This window comes from Salvia miltiorrhiza, chromosome 4, assembly GCF_028751815.1.
Source record: "Salvia miltiorrhiza cultivar Shanhuang (shh) chromosome 4, IMPLAD_Smil_shh, whole genome shotgun sequence".
Classification (NCBI taxonomy): Eukaryota; Viridiplantae; Streptophyta; class Magnoliopsida; order Lamiales; family Lamiaceae; genus Salvia; species Salvia miltiorrhiza.
The window spans coordinates 2,464,907-2,481,614 of record NC_080390.1 but is presented as its reverse complement, the minus strand read 5'-3'; the positions used below and the strand labels follow the sequence as shown (position 1 = coordinate 2,481,614).

The 16,708-nt window shown below is 40.9% G+C and overlaps 2 protein-coding genes across 3 annotated transcripts in view; both read right to left on the bottom strand.

Annotated features, from left to right (window-relative positions):
- LOC131022189 (uncharacterized) overlaps positions 1–16,708 on the bottom strand; it is a 37,393-nt gene that overhangs the window by 16,873 nt on the left and 3,812 nt on the right. Inside the window, exons 10-13 of one of the 2 annotated variants that reach the window (XM_057951625.1) lie at positions 16,463–16,586; positions 16,193–16,360; positions 15,985–16,050; positions 15,605–15,889 (exon numbers count right to left, since the gene is read on the bottom strand). The exons of the other annotated variant lie outside the window; for it this stretch is intronic. Coding sequence (XP_057807608.1) covers positions 16,526–16,586 — 61 coding nt within the window. The 3' untranslated portion in view covers positions 15,605–15,889; positions 15,985–16,050; positions 16,193–16,360; positions 16,463–16,525. Of the gene's footprint in view, positions 1–15,604; positions 15,890–15,984; positions 16,051–16,192; positions 16,361–16,462; positions 16,587–16,708 lie in introns of those variants that run through there. 2 annotated transcript variants of the gene reach the window in all.
- LOC131022190 (uncharacterized) lies at positions 11,985–13,366 on the bottom strand. The gene is made up of 2 exons (XM_057951627.1): positions 13,251–13,366; positions 11,985–12,591 (listed from the first exon to the last, which is right to left on the bottom strand). The coding sequence occupies exon 2, from the start codon at positions 12,588–12,590 to the stop codon at positions 12,162–12,164; it is 429 nt and encodes a 142-aa protein (XP_057807610.1). The 5' UTR covers position 12,591; positions 13,251–13,366; the 3' UTR covers positions 11,985–12,161.

The following is a 16,708-nucleotide window of genomic DNA, read 5'->3' as shown; positions in this document are numbered from 1 at the left end:
AAGACACACTATGTTCGTCTAACTACACATCTCGAGAAAATGGAACTTGAGTTCCTAAAGACGTTCATGCCAAGAACCGAGGTCCAGGAACTCGTTGCAACGACGGTACATCCTATAATGGAATGACTAGCAAAGGTGGAAAGGGAACTCCAACAAAACAAAGAATCTCCTGACACCGCTCTCGTTCAGAAAATGCTCACTGATCTTCAAGAGCTACAGAGCCGACTTCCTCCAGCTGATGCCAAAAAGGGGGAAGAGGATATATTGAGGCGTATGCAAAAAGAAGCGGACATGCTCCCCGATGTTTTCAACAGGGTGGAAAATAGGGCCGAGGAAATCACGGCAAGAGTCGCCCCCACTTTCGCCTCAGTTGAAGCTAGCAGAAAAAGAGGCAGAGAAAGCTCTTCAAGTGAATCAGAACTGAAGAAGAAGAAAACGGTCGAATTCATCTCAACTCTGAAGGAAAGTCAAAAGCTTGAGCATTATCTCAGGAGTGGACTGATTGTATCTCATCTGGAAAAGTTTGAGCGACCAGATAAATGGATACCATCAAAGCTGAATGATTGGTGGGAACAACTCAAGGAACGCTACACCAAATGGATGGTGTTTGCGAATATTCAAGGCGAAAAGGAGCGCAGGTATGAAGCCTGGAAGTACTTCCTGATGCATTTACAAGAACAGGAACCTGTTCATCAAATGTTGGAAGCTCAGAAGGCTTATGGACAAAGCATACCTGACCCTCAGAAGAAAGTAGCAGCTCCACCAAGGTTCAGGAATGGTGTTGACAGAGAGAAGATCAAGAAAGAATTCAGAGCCGTCTGCAGAATCTGGAACATCCATCCAGACTCTAAAGAAGCCAAAAAGGTATGGGAAGCAGTATTCAAACTCTACAATCAAGTACCTTAAGTAAGATGGCAATACTCTGTAATGTTCTTTTTATGTTCCCAAGATGTAATCTTAGACTGATGCTTTATCAGTCTCTCCTTTATAAAAAGAACAACTTCTTATTGATCTCACCCTGAAGACAATGACTCTTTGTGCAGGCTCTGATTTATGGTTTTTCTGTCTTCTTTAAGTTATGTGTTTAGAACTGTTTTCGTTCTTGCTCTAAGTACAAGTTGTTTAGGTTCTATTGTTAAGGGGGAACTGTTTTCACTCCTTGTCTAGAACTTGTACTGAGAGCTCAGTCTTTTTATTGTCTAGAACTGTTGTGTGGTTTTGGCATCATCAAAAAGGGGGAAATTGTTGGGAACCTTGTGGAATATCCTAACCCTTGTTTTGATGATACCAAAATTCATAGGACTTAAATGTAATAGAATAGAATCGTTTTGAACTCAAGTGTTAGAGTTCGTTTCTAGTTTAGTTGTGGTGTCGAAGACTGAAGACTGAAGACTGAAGAATGAAGACTGAAGACTGGAGTTACCAACTGAAGTGTCAGTTGAAGAATCAGTTAAAGACTGATTATTTAATGCGCGCCATAGACTGATACTAAAGTCAAGTATCAGTTGAACATTCCTCCTAGGACTGATCTTCCAACGTTCAGAGGAAGCCACGTACGCTCAAAGTACAGCCGCATTAAATGCAGAGATATCTCAATATCTTATCTCTGCAGAGATCATTCCTATCTGGTGGCTACTTTTTAGAGATGTCACATCTCCTGTCCTTCAAAGAGAGCCGTTTCCACACAGACAAGGAACCTCGAAGATTGAAGCCTCAGCCCAAATTCGAATTGCTCTCCAACGGAAGAAATCTTGAGGACGATTTACGCCAACGGATCTATTCAAAAGTTCTCCTACAAATAGCGCTCGAGGATCACTTCAATCTTCACCGATTCAACGACATAAGCTGAAGCTCTGCCGAAATAGCTACTCAGCCTAAAGCTTAACCGCTCAAAGCTTGAATCGAAGAAGAGAATTTCAAAGCCAAAATCAGTTACTGCTGATTGCATACACTCTCTTAGACCCTAGGCATATATCTGTGTACCCAGAAGCCAAAGGTCAAACTTGCTTCAAAGAACTTGTTCTTTGTAAGTATAGTTGGCACTCGTTTAAACCTCTCCCCCATAAGAGTGTTTGAGTGACTCGGAGTTCAGGAAGGTACTCTAAACTCTGAAAGGGAAGTCTGAGCACGAGGTGTGCTTAGCAGGGAAATCCTACGTGAGTTGTGTAGGTGCTGAAATCCTACGCGAGGTGTGTAGGTGGGGAAACCCTACGCGAGGTGTGTAGGTGCTGAAGAGAGTTTATCTTCAGTTTACGGTTTGCAGTGCACCAGGCAAGCACTTGCGGAGTGGATTGTTGGTCTGATCAACCAGCCGTGGATGTAGGAAAGAGTTTTTCCGAACCACGTAAAAGTCTCTGTGTTATTTACAGCTTTCAGTTTTACATTCATAACTGTGCTATTTCAATTGATAAAACTGAACACTGACTAACAGCAAAGAGAAACCCTAATCCAACTATCTGCTCCACTGAGGCTATTCGAAACTAAGTTTAGTTTCCGCTGCGTATGATACCAATCTGACTCACTATCCTCTGATAGTAAGGAAGAGAGATATCATCTTCATCTTTGCAAACACGACTGAAGCCCTTACGTGGATCAGTTAAGTTCTAGTGACTTAACTGATAACTCTTTACTGAAGAGCTTTCAGTATCAGTCGTCAACCCTGTTGGTCAAAACTAATTTCGGTTAAACAGGTGTCTGGTTTGCATGCAAAGTTTCTTTTCTATCTCTGACTGAGATCCCTCTGATTGAGGTCGGTAGATAGTCAAAAATAGCCTATAGGTGTATTCCCCCCCCCCATACACCTATTCGAGACCCCCCCGGACCTAACAATTGGTATCAGAGCAGGTTGTTCGCAAGAACTATTTGTATCTGACTAGTTCCTACTTGAACTAGATCCTCTTGGGGGTGACGTTGTTTTTGATCAAAAATCTCTTCTCGAGATTACTCTTGTATCTGCTTGGTTGTGTCCTTTTCCTGTTTCCTGTGTGCTTCTCCTGCTTTCTCTAACCATGTACAGGAACAAGAAGGATTCCTCCAGCGATTATGTTCATACATATTTTCGAGGAATCAGCGGATTAGAGTTAGGATCATTGGACTCCGATGAAGAAGAAAGATTCATCTTTCCAGAAGAGAACATAAGTCCAACTCACTCACAACCAGAAGATTCAAGCAGATATGATCAAATGCGACTAGAGTATCAACACCTAAGATCGAGATTTGAAGATCTCCTTAGGGAGCACAGACAGATCCTCAAAGAGATTGATCGTGTGCAAGATGCTCGAAGGATCGTCAGGCTCCACTTCGTTTCAGATGAAGACGAAGCAGACAAAAGAGATGTACAGGAGCACAGACTGATCAACAGACTGAAACTTCTTCAGTCTCAGAAACAAGAACTTCTTCAACGTCTCAAGGAAACAGAGACATAATTCAAAGCGACGTCAGAAGTTTTTGAAAGAGTGATTCGTGAGGAATCACTACTGCACAGAAGAAAGATGGAACGAGAAAGAAGCGTGCAACAACAGCCAACGGACTCAAAATCCAAGGAGAATCAGTCATAAAACTCAGGGGGAACTTACACTTCAATCAATGACAAAACTAGTGTCAATCACTGTGTAAGCCTCCCTCAACATTTCATTTGTATCTATGACTACTTCTCTTTAATACTCTTGGCTGTATTGTGCTTAAATTTGACTTGTCTAAATGCCTTTCTCCTCATTTTTTTTAATAGACACGTGCACATTTGCGTTAAGAACGGTTGTCACACGATCACACGAACCCGCCCTTTTTACTAACAAGCGGAGTGATCCACGTGGCACGATTTCATTTGCACGGATTTCAAACGTTTATTGAAACCGCCTCTTGCACGTCCTCTCACACCTTCTTCAAAAACGTTTCATCTTCGACCAAAGATTTACTCAATCTCAGAGAAATCTTTGTGTACAAAATTTTTGAGTGTGCCTTTTTCTGCAAGACTAACAGCAAGAATCCACAGTTCCTTCTCTGTGAGAATCAATCTTCAAGACTTTTGCAGAAAACCTCTCAGAAAATCCATATGGGAAAATCAGCATCACAACAAGTTGTGTGCTACGAATCTGTAGCAACACTGGAGTCACTTCAACAGTTTGCTGATTTCAAAAAGATCGATGAGATCTTAGGACGACATGGATGGATGAAGTTCGTCCAATGCTCACCAAGTTTCCTTCTCGACAAACCGATCATCCGAGAGTTCTACGACAACATCAAGACCGATGAATCGACTGGTGAACTCAAAACAGAGATTTCTGTGTTTACAAGTGAAGATTTCTCAGAATCAACCAAGATGTCCATCAACATATCTGAAGCAGTGAGAGATATGTTCAATCTCCCAACTGATGGACCAGCCCCATTCTTCAACGACGAAGAAGCCACTGAGCACATGAGGGAAGCACTGACAAGCAATGCACCTACCGATCGCGTCATCACAAATGTACTGAGCATTTCAAGAATTCATACTCATCTCAGACCCATTGCGAAGATGATCAAGAGATGCTGGTTTGGCACTCTTGGATCCCATGGTCACCTCTCAAGACCACACAAACTTGTGTTGATCGCCCTGATGCAGAAAGACCCATTCAACTGGGAGAAGGCCTACATTCAGATCCTCACTGAAGAGAAGAAAGAGTCACACTCCACCAGACATCTGCGTCAAGGAACAAGAGTCTCAGCACTCATCCTCCATAGTGCTAAGGGGACTCCTTACTACTGGAAGAACACTATTCAAGTGTCTTCCACCATCCATCTGTTTGAAAAATAGAAAAGTTCACTCAGAGGAAATTTCAGCATCTCGACTGAAATTCCTCTCCTTTCTTCCGAACCACGATACAAGACTCGAGGCTCAACCAAAAGAAAGTTCGAAAGCGTGTCGTCTCCAGTCAAGATCTCATTGGACACCCCTCAGAAATCCCACAATGAGGAACATGAAGAAGATGCTCCAAAATCTTCTGAAGAAGTTCCAATGCCGAGCACAGAAACTCCTCAACAACAGACTCCATCTGTCACTCCAGCAGATGAAGAAAATCAACCGTCAGAGGAGACTCGAGCAACCTTTGACAGAAAAACAGAATCTGAAGAACTTCCTCTCAGAGGTTTCTTCCATTACTGTCTTGAAGGGTTCAACAAGAAGGCAAAGTTTGATGAAGTCTCTAACGACAATGCTGCATCCTCATCCTCAATCTTTGTCAATCAAAAAGCCCTTCTCAAAAGCTTCGTGACACAACTGTCCGAACACTGTGTCACAACCCTTTTTCCCACAGTTTTTGCCTCCCTGAATCCTGAAGAGTTTCAAGCACTCGTCAGCTATTTCTTCTATATCTTCATCAAAACCCTACCCAAATCATAATACAAAGAGATTGATGAAGTTCTCACTGATGGTGAGATAGAAGCTTTGGAGAACAGCATCTTTGAGAAGTTCAGAGTCACAAATGTTTGGGATGGCATCCACGACTGGGCACCCAACTTCAGACTGTACCTCACTTCCAGAAGTCTTCTCAAAGAAGACAATGATGAGGACTTTGAAGTCCACCATGAAATTCCACCTCATCAGTCGGCTTCAGCCAAAGCAACAGAAGAAGAAAAGCAAGCTGAAGAACAAGAGCCTACTGAAACTACCACTGATGAAAGAGTCCAGATGCTGGAAGAAAGGATGCTCATTCAAGAAGAAGTTTCATATGAGCTAAGAGTCAAGATCGCGATTCTAGAATCAACTGTCACTCATCTTCAACAACAACTGGACATCCAGGACAAAGTCAGCAATGTCCCCGAGTCTGATGACAAGGACACACTAGAAGAGGACAGGAAAGGAAAAGGGAAGCTGACTGAAGAACCAAAAGGAAGTCCTCCAAGGAAGCCAAGCAAACAACTCCGCATCAACTAAGGACTAAGAAAGAACAAGGAATGTCATCTAAACAGTAACTCATTATTTTGTATATGATGTTCTTAGTTTGTCTTAGCTAGCCCTTCCTTGTTATGATCTTCTGCATTCTTGGTTCATATTGATTTGTACTTTGTTCATAAAGATTCATGCTTATCCTGTTTTTGTTCTTTGCCTATTTTACACTCGATGAATATAGGTTATCTTATTTAGGGGGAACACTGTTTAAGCTTTTTCAGTACTTGACTGATTGTCCTTACTATTTGTTGGGAACTTGTTCGTATCATTTTCTTGGACTAAATGAAAATAGGGCCTAGGTGTGATTTTGGTTAACTGGTGATATTGCGTTCTTCTTTAATCTTTTAATTTCCAAAATCTCCTTTTATGCATATCTTTTCAAATCATTGCAGGCACTATTCGCCGCCTATTTACGGCAAGTGATTATGACAAATATTCTATATCAGTGCATATCTCATCTTTCTAGGCATTTTACTGTCAGGCACTTACTACGGACGTCAAAATTTATTATAATTGATTTAGCGCGCATATTTCAAACTGCGCCCACGTCTTTTCGATTACCCTAGGAAACTGTTCATCTCCCACGATCACACTTTCTCCATTACTACTGCTATTCCACCTTCAACATCACTTTTGCACTTTCTCTCTAACTTTCTAAATCCACAGCAATCTACTGTGAGATCGCTTTCTGCAAAATTTCTCTTCACAGATATTCTATTCAAGATGGCCAATACTTACATGAAGAAGACTGACAACGAGAAGGAAGCTTCAATGAAGAAAGAAGTCAGATATGAACAGACAGTGCATGAGGAATCATTTGAAAAGAAGCCGGAATTTACGAAGGTCTCTGAAATACTTCGCCAGAATGGTTGGAAGAAGTTTGTCACAAGTGAACCAAATTACTTACTCGATGAAGCTGTCAGAGAATTCTACAAAAATCTCAAATTCATCAAGTCCGGAGTACTAATCTCAAAGGTCAGCATCATCGATGGAGCAAAATGCTTTGAAGAGACTCTCAACGTCTCTGAAATTGTCAGGGAATTGTTCAATCTCCCAAACAACGGATTTCTACTCTCTTCACTGACTGATGATGAAGCAAATTATGAAACCCTCAAGACTGCACTGAAGGATAAATCTGAATCAACAAAGAGTCAGATCACTTTATCTCATCTTCATCCAGAATTTGCCACGTTGGGCAAAATTATCCAGAAGTGCTGGATAGGTGCTACAGGAACTCCAGACAAAGCCTCTCAACCGCAGAAGAATGTCATGGCTGCTCTTATGAAGAAGGAATGCTTCAACTGGGAAGAAGCTTACCTGAAGCTTCTTTACAATGAAGCCCACAACACTAGACCGACAACGATGGTCCGACAGGAGAACAGGGTATCCCAGATCATCATCGAGGGGACAAAGACGCACAAGTATGTGCAATGGCCTAAGATGATCAAATTCACAGACAGCCTGCGTCTCTTCAAAATTGCCAGAAGAGATACCAAACCTTCCTCGAAGGCAAAGGTAATCGACATCTCTTCTCCTCCATCATCTGATTCTGAAGCCCCTGATTCACCTCCTTCAAATCCTCGCACAAATGTGCCACGACGTGTTCGTACAATCCTCCCCAAGAAACCATTTATACCAACTGAGATGCCTTGGAAATTCTCTCCAAGATCCAAAGGCAAAGCAGTTATGGAAACTGCACCAGAACTAGCCTCCACCTTCATCTTCAAAGGTACTCAAGAAGCTGTTGAACTTCAGTCTGAAGTTCAACAAATTGCCACCAATCGCCTACGATGCATAATTGGTGATGTTGATACGTCTCTAGAAGTCTACCGGGATCTTCATAGACTTCTCACGTATACTCTTCAGAAGACAGCGCCATGTCCAAAAATCAAAAGTCTCTGCTGCCCTGAAGCTGAAGACTCGTTTGAGATGGAAGAGGCTACTCTGATCAGCCTCTTTCAAATTGAACATGTTTGGGACGTAATTCATGACTTTGACAGTATTGCCATGAATTACTTGAACTCGTCCAAACAATTCAGACGCCTTCTGCCACTAAACAACGATGCCGGGACATCAAAGGTATTGGACGAGCCTCTCGTCATAGAGGAAGTGATTGCAGCTCACAACTCTCCTATTAATGAAAATTCACAACCGGAGGAAGCTGCTGTTGATCCTGCCTTTAATGATCAACCATTGACTGACTCAATCAGTCAACCGGAGCTACCATCCACTCATCCGACACTTACTACTGAAACGGACCTGACGAGCATCACTGCAGTTGATACTCCTCCTCCAGTAGAAGAGGAGAGATCAGCAGACAATGCTGATCCAGAACGAGTTGACGACATCTTGAAGTCTCAGCCGACTTCATCAACTCTCTTAAACACTGATGAGGCAATTCCACCTGAAGGTCAAAACATCAGTCAAGAACAAGAGATTCCGCAATCTATTGAAGAAAGAACAGATTGCCCTGCCTCATCCAATCAAGCTGAGGCCTCCACATCCAAGACTGATGAAGTGCGTCAGCAAGAGCAGAACTTTCCTGACGAATCAGATATTCCAATAGAACATGTCAAGCTTCCTCGCCCAGAAGGACCTGTTCTATTTGATTCGAATGAAGAAACTGATGTGCGCCTTACCCTCTGGAAACATAATCGGCCACGCAGACATCTATTAAGGATCGCTGATGATGAAGAAAGACCAATGGATGTACAGCTGAACCAGCTTGCTGATCAACGGCTTGAAATCGACTCGCTTAAGCACGAGCTCGAACGACAGCAAATCTATGGTGAAAAGTTTGTGAAAAAGCTCAAAGAAGTCGGAGAACAGGCAACCGCTGATATGATCCATCATGTCGGGTTAATCAATGAGATCAAGCTGAAGATAAAGGCACAGAAAGATTCTCTGATCAATTACAAGCTTGAAATGATTGATACAAAGATTGGCTTCCCCAAAGTTCAGAAGGGGCACGAGGAACTCTACACTCTCTTTCTTGAAGCAGAGATTGAAAGGAAGACACACTATGTTCGTCTAACTACACATCTCGAGAAAATGGAACTTGAGTTCCTAAAGACGTTCATGCCAAGAACCGAGGTCCAGGAACTCGTTGCAACGACGGTACATCCTATAATGGAACGACTAGCAAAGGTGGAAAGGGAACTCCAACAAAACAAAGAATCTCCTGACACCGCTCTCGTTCAGAAAATGCTCACTGATCTTCAAGAGCTACAGAGCCGACTTCCTCCAGCTGATGCCAAAAAGGGGGAAGAGGATATATTGAGGCGTATGCAAAAAGAAGCGGACATGCTCCCCGATGTTTTCAACAGGGTGGAAAATAGGGCCGAGGAAATCACGGCAAGAGTCGCCCCCACTTTCGCCTCAGTTGAAGCTAGCAGAAAAAGAGGCAGAGAAAGCTCTTCAAGTGAATCAGAACTGAAGAAGAAGAAAACGGTCGAATTCATCTCAACTCTGAAGGAAAGTCAAAAGCTTGAGCATTATCTCAGGAGTGGACTGATTGTATCTCATCTGGAAAAGTTTGAGCGACCAGATAAATGGATACCATCAAAGCTGAATGATTGGTGGGAACAACTCAAGGAACGCTACACCAAATGGATGGTGTTTGCGAATATTCAAGGCGAAAAGGAGCGCAGGTATGAAGCCTGGAAGTACTTCCTGATGCATTTACAAGAACAGGAACCTGTTCATCAAATGTTGGAAGCTCAGAAGGCTTATGGACAAAGCATACCTGACCCTCAGAAGAAAGTAGCAGCTCCACCAAGGTTCAGGAATGGTGTTGACAGAGAGAAGATCAAGAAAGAATTCAGAGCCGTCTGCAGAATCTGGAACATCCATCCAGACTCTAAAGAAGCCAAAAAGGTATGGGAAGCAGTATTCAAACTCTACAATCAAGTACCTTAAGTAAGATGGCAATACTCTGTAATGTTCTTTTTATGTTCCCAAGATGTAATCTTAGACTGATGCTTTATCAGTCTCTCCTTTATAAAAAGAACAACTTCTTATTGATCTCACCCTGAAGACAATGACTCTTTGTGCAGGCTCTGATTTATGGTTTTTCTGTCTTCTTTAAGTTATGTGTTTAGAACTGTTTTCGTTCTTGCTCTAAGTACAAGTTGTTTAGGTTCTATTGTTAAGGGGGAACTGTTTTCACTCCTTGTCTAGAACTTGTACTGAGAGCTCAGTCTTTTTATTGTCTAGAACTGCTGTGTGGTTTTGGCATCATCAAAAAGGGAGAAATTGTTGGGAACCTTGTGGAATATCCTAACCCTTGTTTTGATGATACCAAAATTCATAGGACTTAAATGTAATAGACTAGAATCGTTTTGAACTCAAGTGTTAGAGTTCGTTTCTAGTTTAGTTGTGGTGTCGAAGACTGAAGACTGAAGACTGAAGAATGAAGACTGAAGACTGGAGTTACCAACTGAAGTGTCAGTTGAAGAATCAGTTAAAGACTGATTATTTAATGCGCGCCATAGACTGATACTAAAGTCAAGTATCAGTTGAACATTCCTCCTAGGACTGATCTTCCAACGTTCAGAGGAAGCCACGTACGCTCAAAGTACAGCCGCATTAAATGCAGAGATATCTCAATATCTTATCTCTGCAGAGGTCATTCCTATCTGGTGGCTACTTTTTAGAGATGTCACATCTCCTGTCCTTCAAAGAGAGCCGTTTCCACACAGACAAGGAACCTCGAAGATTGAAGCCTCAGCCCAAATTCGAATTGCTCTCCAACGGAAGAAATCTTGAGGACGATTTACGCCAACGGATCTATTCAAAAGTTCTCCTACAAATAGCGCTCGAGGATCACTTCAATCTTCACCGATTCAACGACATAAGCTGAAGCTCTGCCGAAATAGCTACTCAGCCTAAAGCTTAACCGCTCAAAGCTTGAATCGAAGAAGAGAATTTCAAAGCCAAAATCAGTTACTGCTGATTGCATACACTCTCTTAGACCCTAGGCATATATCTGTGTACCCAGAAGCCAAAGGTCAAACTTGCTTCAAAGAACTTGTTCTTTGTAAGTATAGTTGGCACTCGTTTAAACCTCTCCCCCATAAGAGTGTTTGAGTGACTCGGAGTTCAGGAAGGTACTCTAAACTCTGAAAGGGAAGTCTGAGTACGAGGTGTGCTTAGCAGGGAAATCCTACGCGAGTTGTGTAGGTGCTGAAATCCTACGCGAGGTGTGTAGGTGGGGAAACCCTACGCGAGGTGTGTAGGTGCTGAAGAGAGTTTATCTTCAGTTTACGGTTTGCAGTGCACCAGGCAAGCACTTGCGGAGTGGATTGTTGGTCTGATCAACCAGCCGTGGATGTAGGAAAGAGTTTTTCCGAACCACGTAAAAGTCTCTGTGTTATTTACAGCTTTCAGTTTTACATTCATAACTGTGCTATTTCAATTGATAAAACTGAACACTGACTAACAGCAAAGAGAAACCCTAATCCAACTATCTGCTCCACTGAGGCTATTCGAAACTAAGTTTAGTTTCCGCTGCGTATGATACCAATCTGACTCACTATCCTCTGATAGTAAGGAAGAGAGATATCATCTTCATCTTTGCAAACACGACTGAAGCCCTTACGTGGATCAGTTAAGTTCTAGTGACTTAACTGATAACTCTTTACTGAAGAGCTTTCAGTATCAGTCATCAACCCTGTTGGTCAAAACTAATTTCGGTTAAACAGGTGTCTGGTTTGCATGCAAAGTTTCTTTTCTATCTCTGAGTGAGATCCCTCTGATTGAGGTCGGTAGATAGTCAAAAATAGCCTATAGGTGTATTCCCCCCCCCCATACACCTATTCGAGACCCCCCCGGACCTAACAACCTGCTTATATATTTATTCTATTTTGTTAAAAAAATCCATACGCATCACACGTTAATCATAGCTGCATTTCCGAATGGCAAGTATATTTTTCCTATATTATAAAGAATATTTTTTTCTCAAGATCAGCAGCAACGTTTCTCAATCTCAGAGGTGTTTAACTACGATCAGCTCAATGTTCGACTATAAATCATAGTCTCACAGATTTGTTTTATTACATACTTGCTGTTTAATTCATTTCGATATTAACAACCATTGGATTTTCAGAAGAACTTCAGAAACTCGAATTTGAACTGCAAATTCTTAAGTTTTATTAAATTAACTATGCATGAAACCATACTGCACTTATTTAAATAAAACACACGAACAGGAATTGTAATATTTCATAAAAACTAACTAATCTTCACACTCGTCCATCAATTCCGCCTCATCTTCGGATGGATCCTCCTCCGAATCACTTATCTCAATTGGTTCGTAGTTTTCGTCGATAACTTGGACACCCAGATATAGAGCTCTAAATTTGTCCTCCAAGGCGATCTTGAAATGCTCAAAATTAATTTTGTCAATGCGCCCCGGTCTTTTAACGATCATTTGATTATATATCTCGGTGACAGTGTAGTAAAGATCTTGCAGAACGGAATCAACAACTTTAAGTGCAGCCTCAATATCACTAACCTGTCGTCCGTATTCCATGGTCCTAAGCCATAAAAAACGGATACGATCAAGATTCTCTAATATTCCCATTCGGCCGTTCCATTTGCGGTTAAAGAATCTATGTTTGGAGGCCTTGTGCAATTCTTTCATTGTTGCGTGGATGCCGGCCATTCTAATGAACAGAAACCAATTGTAAGAAAAAATAATCGATGGATTAGTGATAATATGGGGATTCACTTTACTTTATAAAATATAAGTCCAGATCAAATATAAAGATAATGATGATGATGAAGAAAATTTTCAATGTTGAAAAAATGTATCTGAACTGTTATTTATGTAATGATATTGTCAATGATAAACTAAAAGTTGCCTGCATCTATTACTATTCTCACCTGCAAACATAAACTAAGTATCTTCAAACTGGTCATGGCCCATAAGATATTCAGATTTTCAGCATCGAATATAATAGTTCAAACACAAACATGAATGATTACATATACAAACAGAATCCAATAACACAGAATCCAATAACCTTGCATGATAGAAATAGGAACACAAACACAAACATGAATAGTTCAAACACAGATAGAATAGTTCAAGCATGAATAGTTCAGCTTAGTGCATGATAAATATTTATTGTTATTATTTCGGACGGGAAACCACTTTGATTGCGGTTCAAGTGCGTTCAAGTGCGGTTAAGTCCTTGATTGCTTTATATAACAGAGAAGCATCCAAATGAAAGCAAAACTCCACATATTTTCCAAATGCCCACTACAAAACAGAGTATTGAAATCGAAAAAATGGAGCAAAACCGAGCACATGCGTGATTACCTAGATAATACGAAACAGAGAAAGAGCAGATCCTTCAATCGTCGGCGCCGGTGTCCACGTCTGTAAATTAATTAGGTACGGGAGGGGTCTGTGGTAGTAATTGTCTGCAAATTCAAAAATTTATATAAAACTCAAGGTGTAGAGCAATATGGGACGGATGAAATCCGCACCTTTCCAAATCGATCACTACCAATTACTTACCCTGATTCATGGATCTACAGCGATGGGGAAGAAACGTTTGCAACCATCCCAAATTAGGGCCCTCGAGATTGAAAGAGAGATATACTGAATCTGCCTTCTTTTGCAGCCATGGATGAATCTGTAGTTGTTGAGAAGAAGGGTTTGCAGCCATGGATGACGCACATCCCTAATTTGTGTCATCGAAATTCAAAGACAAAGACTGATTTTGTGCCTACTGTTTGAGAAATTGCCTATGTGAAGATTATGGAAACTGGTGCGGATTTGAAGATGAAGGGATTCCATATCTGAGTGGCTATGAATGGGGGAAACAAATAATCCTTGAATATCCGCTGAAACTTGATATACCTAACTCCCTCGCAACAAATGTGTATTGTGTAAAACAAATGAGCCACCGTTAATATTTTTTTCGTATTTCATGTTATTAATTAATCATTAAAAAAACATTTAAAAATTAAGGTCATGAAAAATAAGTCCCTCAAGCCCTTTTCAAAAAAGAAATATGATTAACGATCTCAACATAAATTAATATTACAAATTTTATTTCCCTAAAAAAACGGAACCCATATAGGAAAAAGGTAGTGAATTATGAGTAGACTTGGAAAACTCGAATGTGCAAATGCTTCTTTCTTTTAGCACCAAATAGTTAATAATTTGATTGTTAATTAATTTAAGTGTATAAATTATCTTCCCTAAAAAAAAGCTTATAAATTATCAAAGTGTTTGGATAATTGAGCTTATAAACTACAAAAAGAATTTTCAGTTAGAGAGTAGTGAAACGGGAAATAATACGGTTGATAAAAGCAGTAAACGACACCGGATTTACGTGGCCATGCACGAGTGCATGCACGAGTATTTATAGAGGAATACAAGCTAAGGATAAGAAAGTAATTTCGCTCCCCGAACACGCTCCTCGCATGGACGGGGGCAAAATAGTAAACTCCTATCTAAGAACATGCACTCCGCGTGGTCAGGGGCAAAAAGGTAGATTCACTGGTGAGGTGGACGATTCCTCTGGCGCAAGCCTTCCCTCTGGCAAGGACCTTTCCTCTGATTAAGTATTGTTCCTCTGGCAAGTATGATTCCTCTGACGAGTGTGATTCCTCTGGCGAGTATGATTCCTCTGGCGAGTGTGATTCCTCTGGCGAGTATGATTCCTCTGGCGAGTGTGATTCCTCTGACGAGTGTGATTCCTCTGATGAAAGCTATCTCGCTGCTCCCCGTGATTCCCCTGGTAAAGTCATTCCTCTGTTCCGCATATATTACTCCTCATCAGCTACTCCCCCTAGTCTGGTTGAACCGGGTATTCTTCGTGTTCAACCAGCGAAGTATTGTTAAAGCCAGTGCTGTGCTGTTTTCCTTAATCCCTGCAAATCATGAAGACATAAGAGTTCTAATATTGTAAGAAAGCAAAGATAAACATTTTCCCCTTGACTTTGGAATTGTAATTCCAAGTTAGATTTCCTTCTTGTGAAATGGCGTGTTTATCCTTTTAATCAAAGTGCTGAAATTTTTCTTTAGAATTTTTGCTAACTCCTCCTCTGATGATTTCGCTAACTCGTCTGATTGGATTTCTCTGATTTTGATATGGTTGATGGTTTCCTTATGACACCTTTGCATTCGTTGACTGGTGTTGCCGTAATTTCTCTGACTCTTCCTTTGGCGAACCCCCTGTATTTGCCTTTCTTGGGATTTCTCTGGTCCCGCCTTTTGGGGATTTCTCTGACTCCGCTTTTTGAGGATTTCGCTGACTCCTCTGGCAAGGATTTCGCTGACTCCTCTGGCGAGGACTTCGCTGAGTCCTCTGGCGAGGATTTCGTTGACTCCTCTGGCGAGGACTTCGCTGATTCCTCTGGCGAGGACTTCGCTGACTCCTCTGGCGAGGATTTCGCTGACTCCTCTGGCGAGGACTTCGCTGACTCCTCCGGCGAGGATTTCGCTGATTCCTCTGGCGAGGATTTCGCTGACTCCTCTGGCGAGGACTTCGCTGATTCCTCTGGCGAGGATTTCGCTTACTCCTCTGGCGAGGACTTCGCTGATTCCTCTGGCGAATGGATGTGCTTTGGTGATCTGATCTTTGTGCGTTGGTGAATGCTTTAAGGGGGAGGAAGGTGTAAATTGTTACATGTAGACACCAGGAGGTGCTTAACTTAATATTTATGAAACAAATATTTAACTTAAAAACAAACAAATTCGAAGATAGCAGATTGGATAAAAAAAAACATATAATCCATATTTGTTTAAAATCAACCAAAATTCAACAATAGCACTACAAATTCAGATTAATTGACATTCGATTTCTTTGGCCTCTTTGTCGCTGAAAATTGTATATCACCACCATCTATATCCGTAGGGGACAATTTCAGCCGATTACGTTTCTTGGGAGTGACTGAGGTGGTCGTTGAATTCAAACATGTCTCTTCATTCATTTCAACAGCAATCTGCAATATTAATATTATATTAGTCGTAAATAAATAAATAAATTGAATAATCAATATAAAAAAATATACGCCTCTTTAATATAAGTCCATTTTACCTCTTCTTCTGGTTCGTCCTCAATAATATTGCTACCATCTTTATACTTGGAAGCAACTTCCTGCAACTTTTGCAATGCAACATAAATTTCAATAGATTAGTATAAACAAATAAAACACAATTTAAATTAAATCATGAAAAACATTATGATTTTTTTATTTATCAAATTGTGAAAGTTTTTAAATTACATATCAATGAATTCCACTTACACCAACATTTACACCAGAGGGAAATTGAGCAATGACACGAGCATCTCATGTTACATTTTTCACCGTATAGACACGTTCACCGAATCTTAAACCAACCTCAACTTTAAAGAGGCACTCTCTCGCTAGCATGGTGGACAATATTTCAGGTGTTCCATTCCTATCACCGGTCTGACAACAAAAGGAGTAATTATAATTGATAGATTTTTATATAATATCGAAAACAATCCTATGTCATTGTGAAATAAATTATACAATTCATTGATAAATAACCTGTTGCACCATTTCCTCCATGACTTGGGTAGCAGTCCTTTTCAAAAGATATAGGGCACAATCCTAAAAAATCGTGAAATACGTCTGATCAATTTCATCGCCTACAAGTACCTTCATCAAGTACCTAATGATGATACAAAATTTAAAATACATCCTTGAAAAAAGCGATCCAAATAAATGTTCACAAGTCATTAGATTTCTACATACACCATAACAAAATATTATGATTCTCCCAACATTGATTTC

Bases quoted from the DNA above. Each gene is read 5' to 3' on its own strand.
- LOC131022190 (XM_057951627.1), bottom strand. From the start codon at position 12,590: ATGGCCGGCATCCACGCAACAATGAAAGAATTGCACAAGGCCTCCAAA.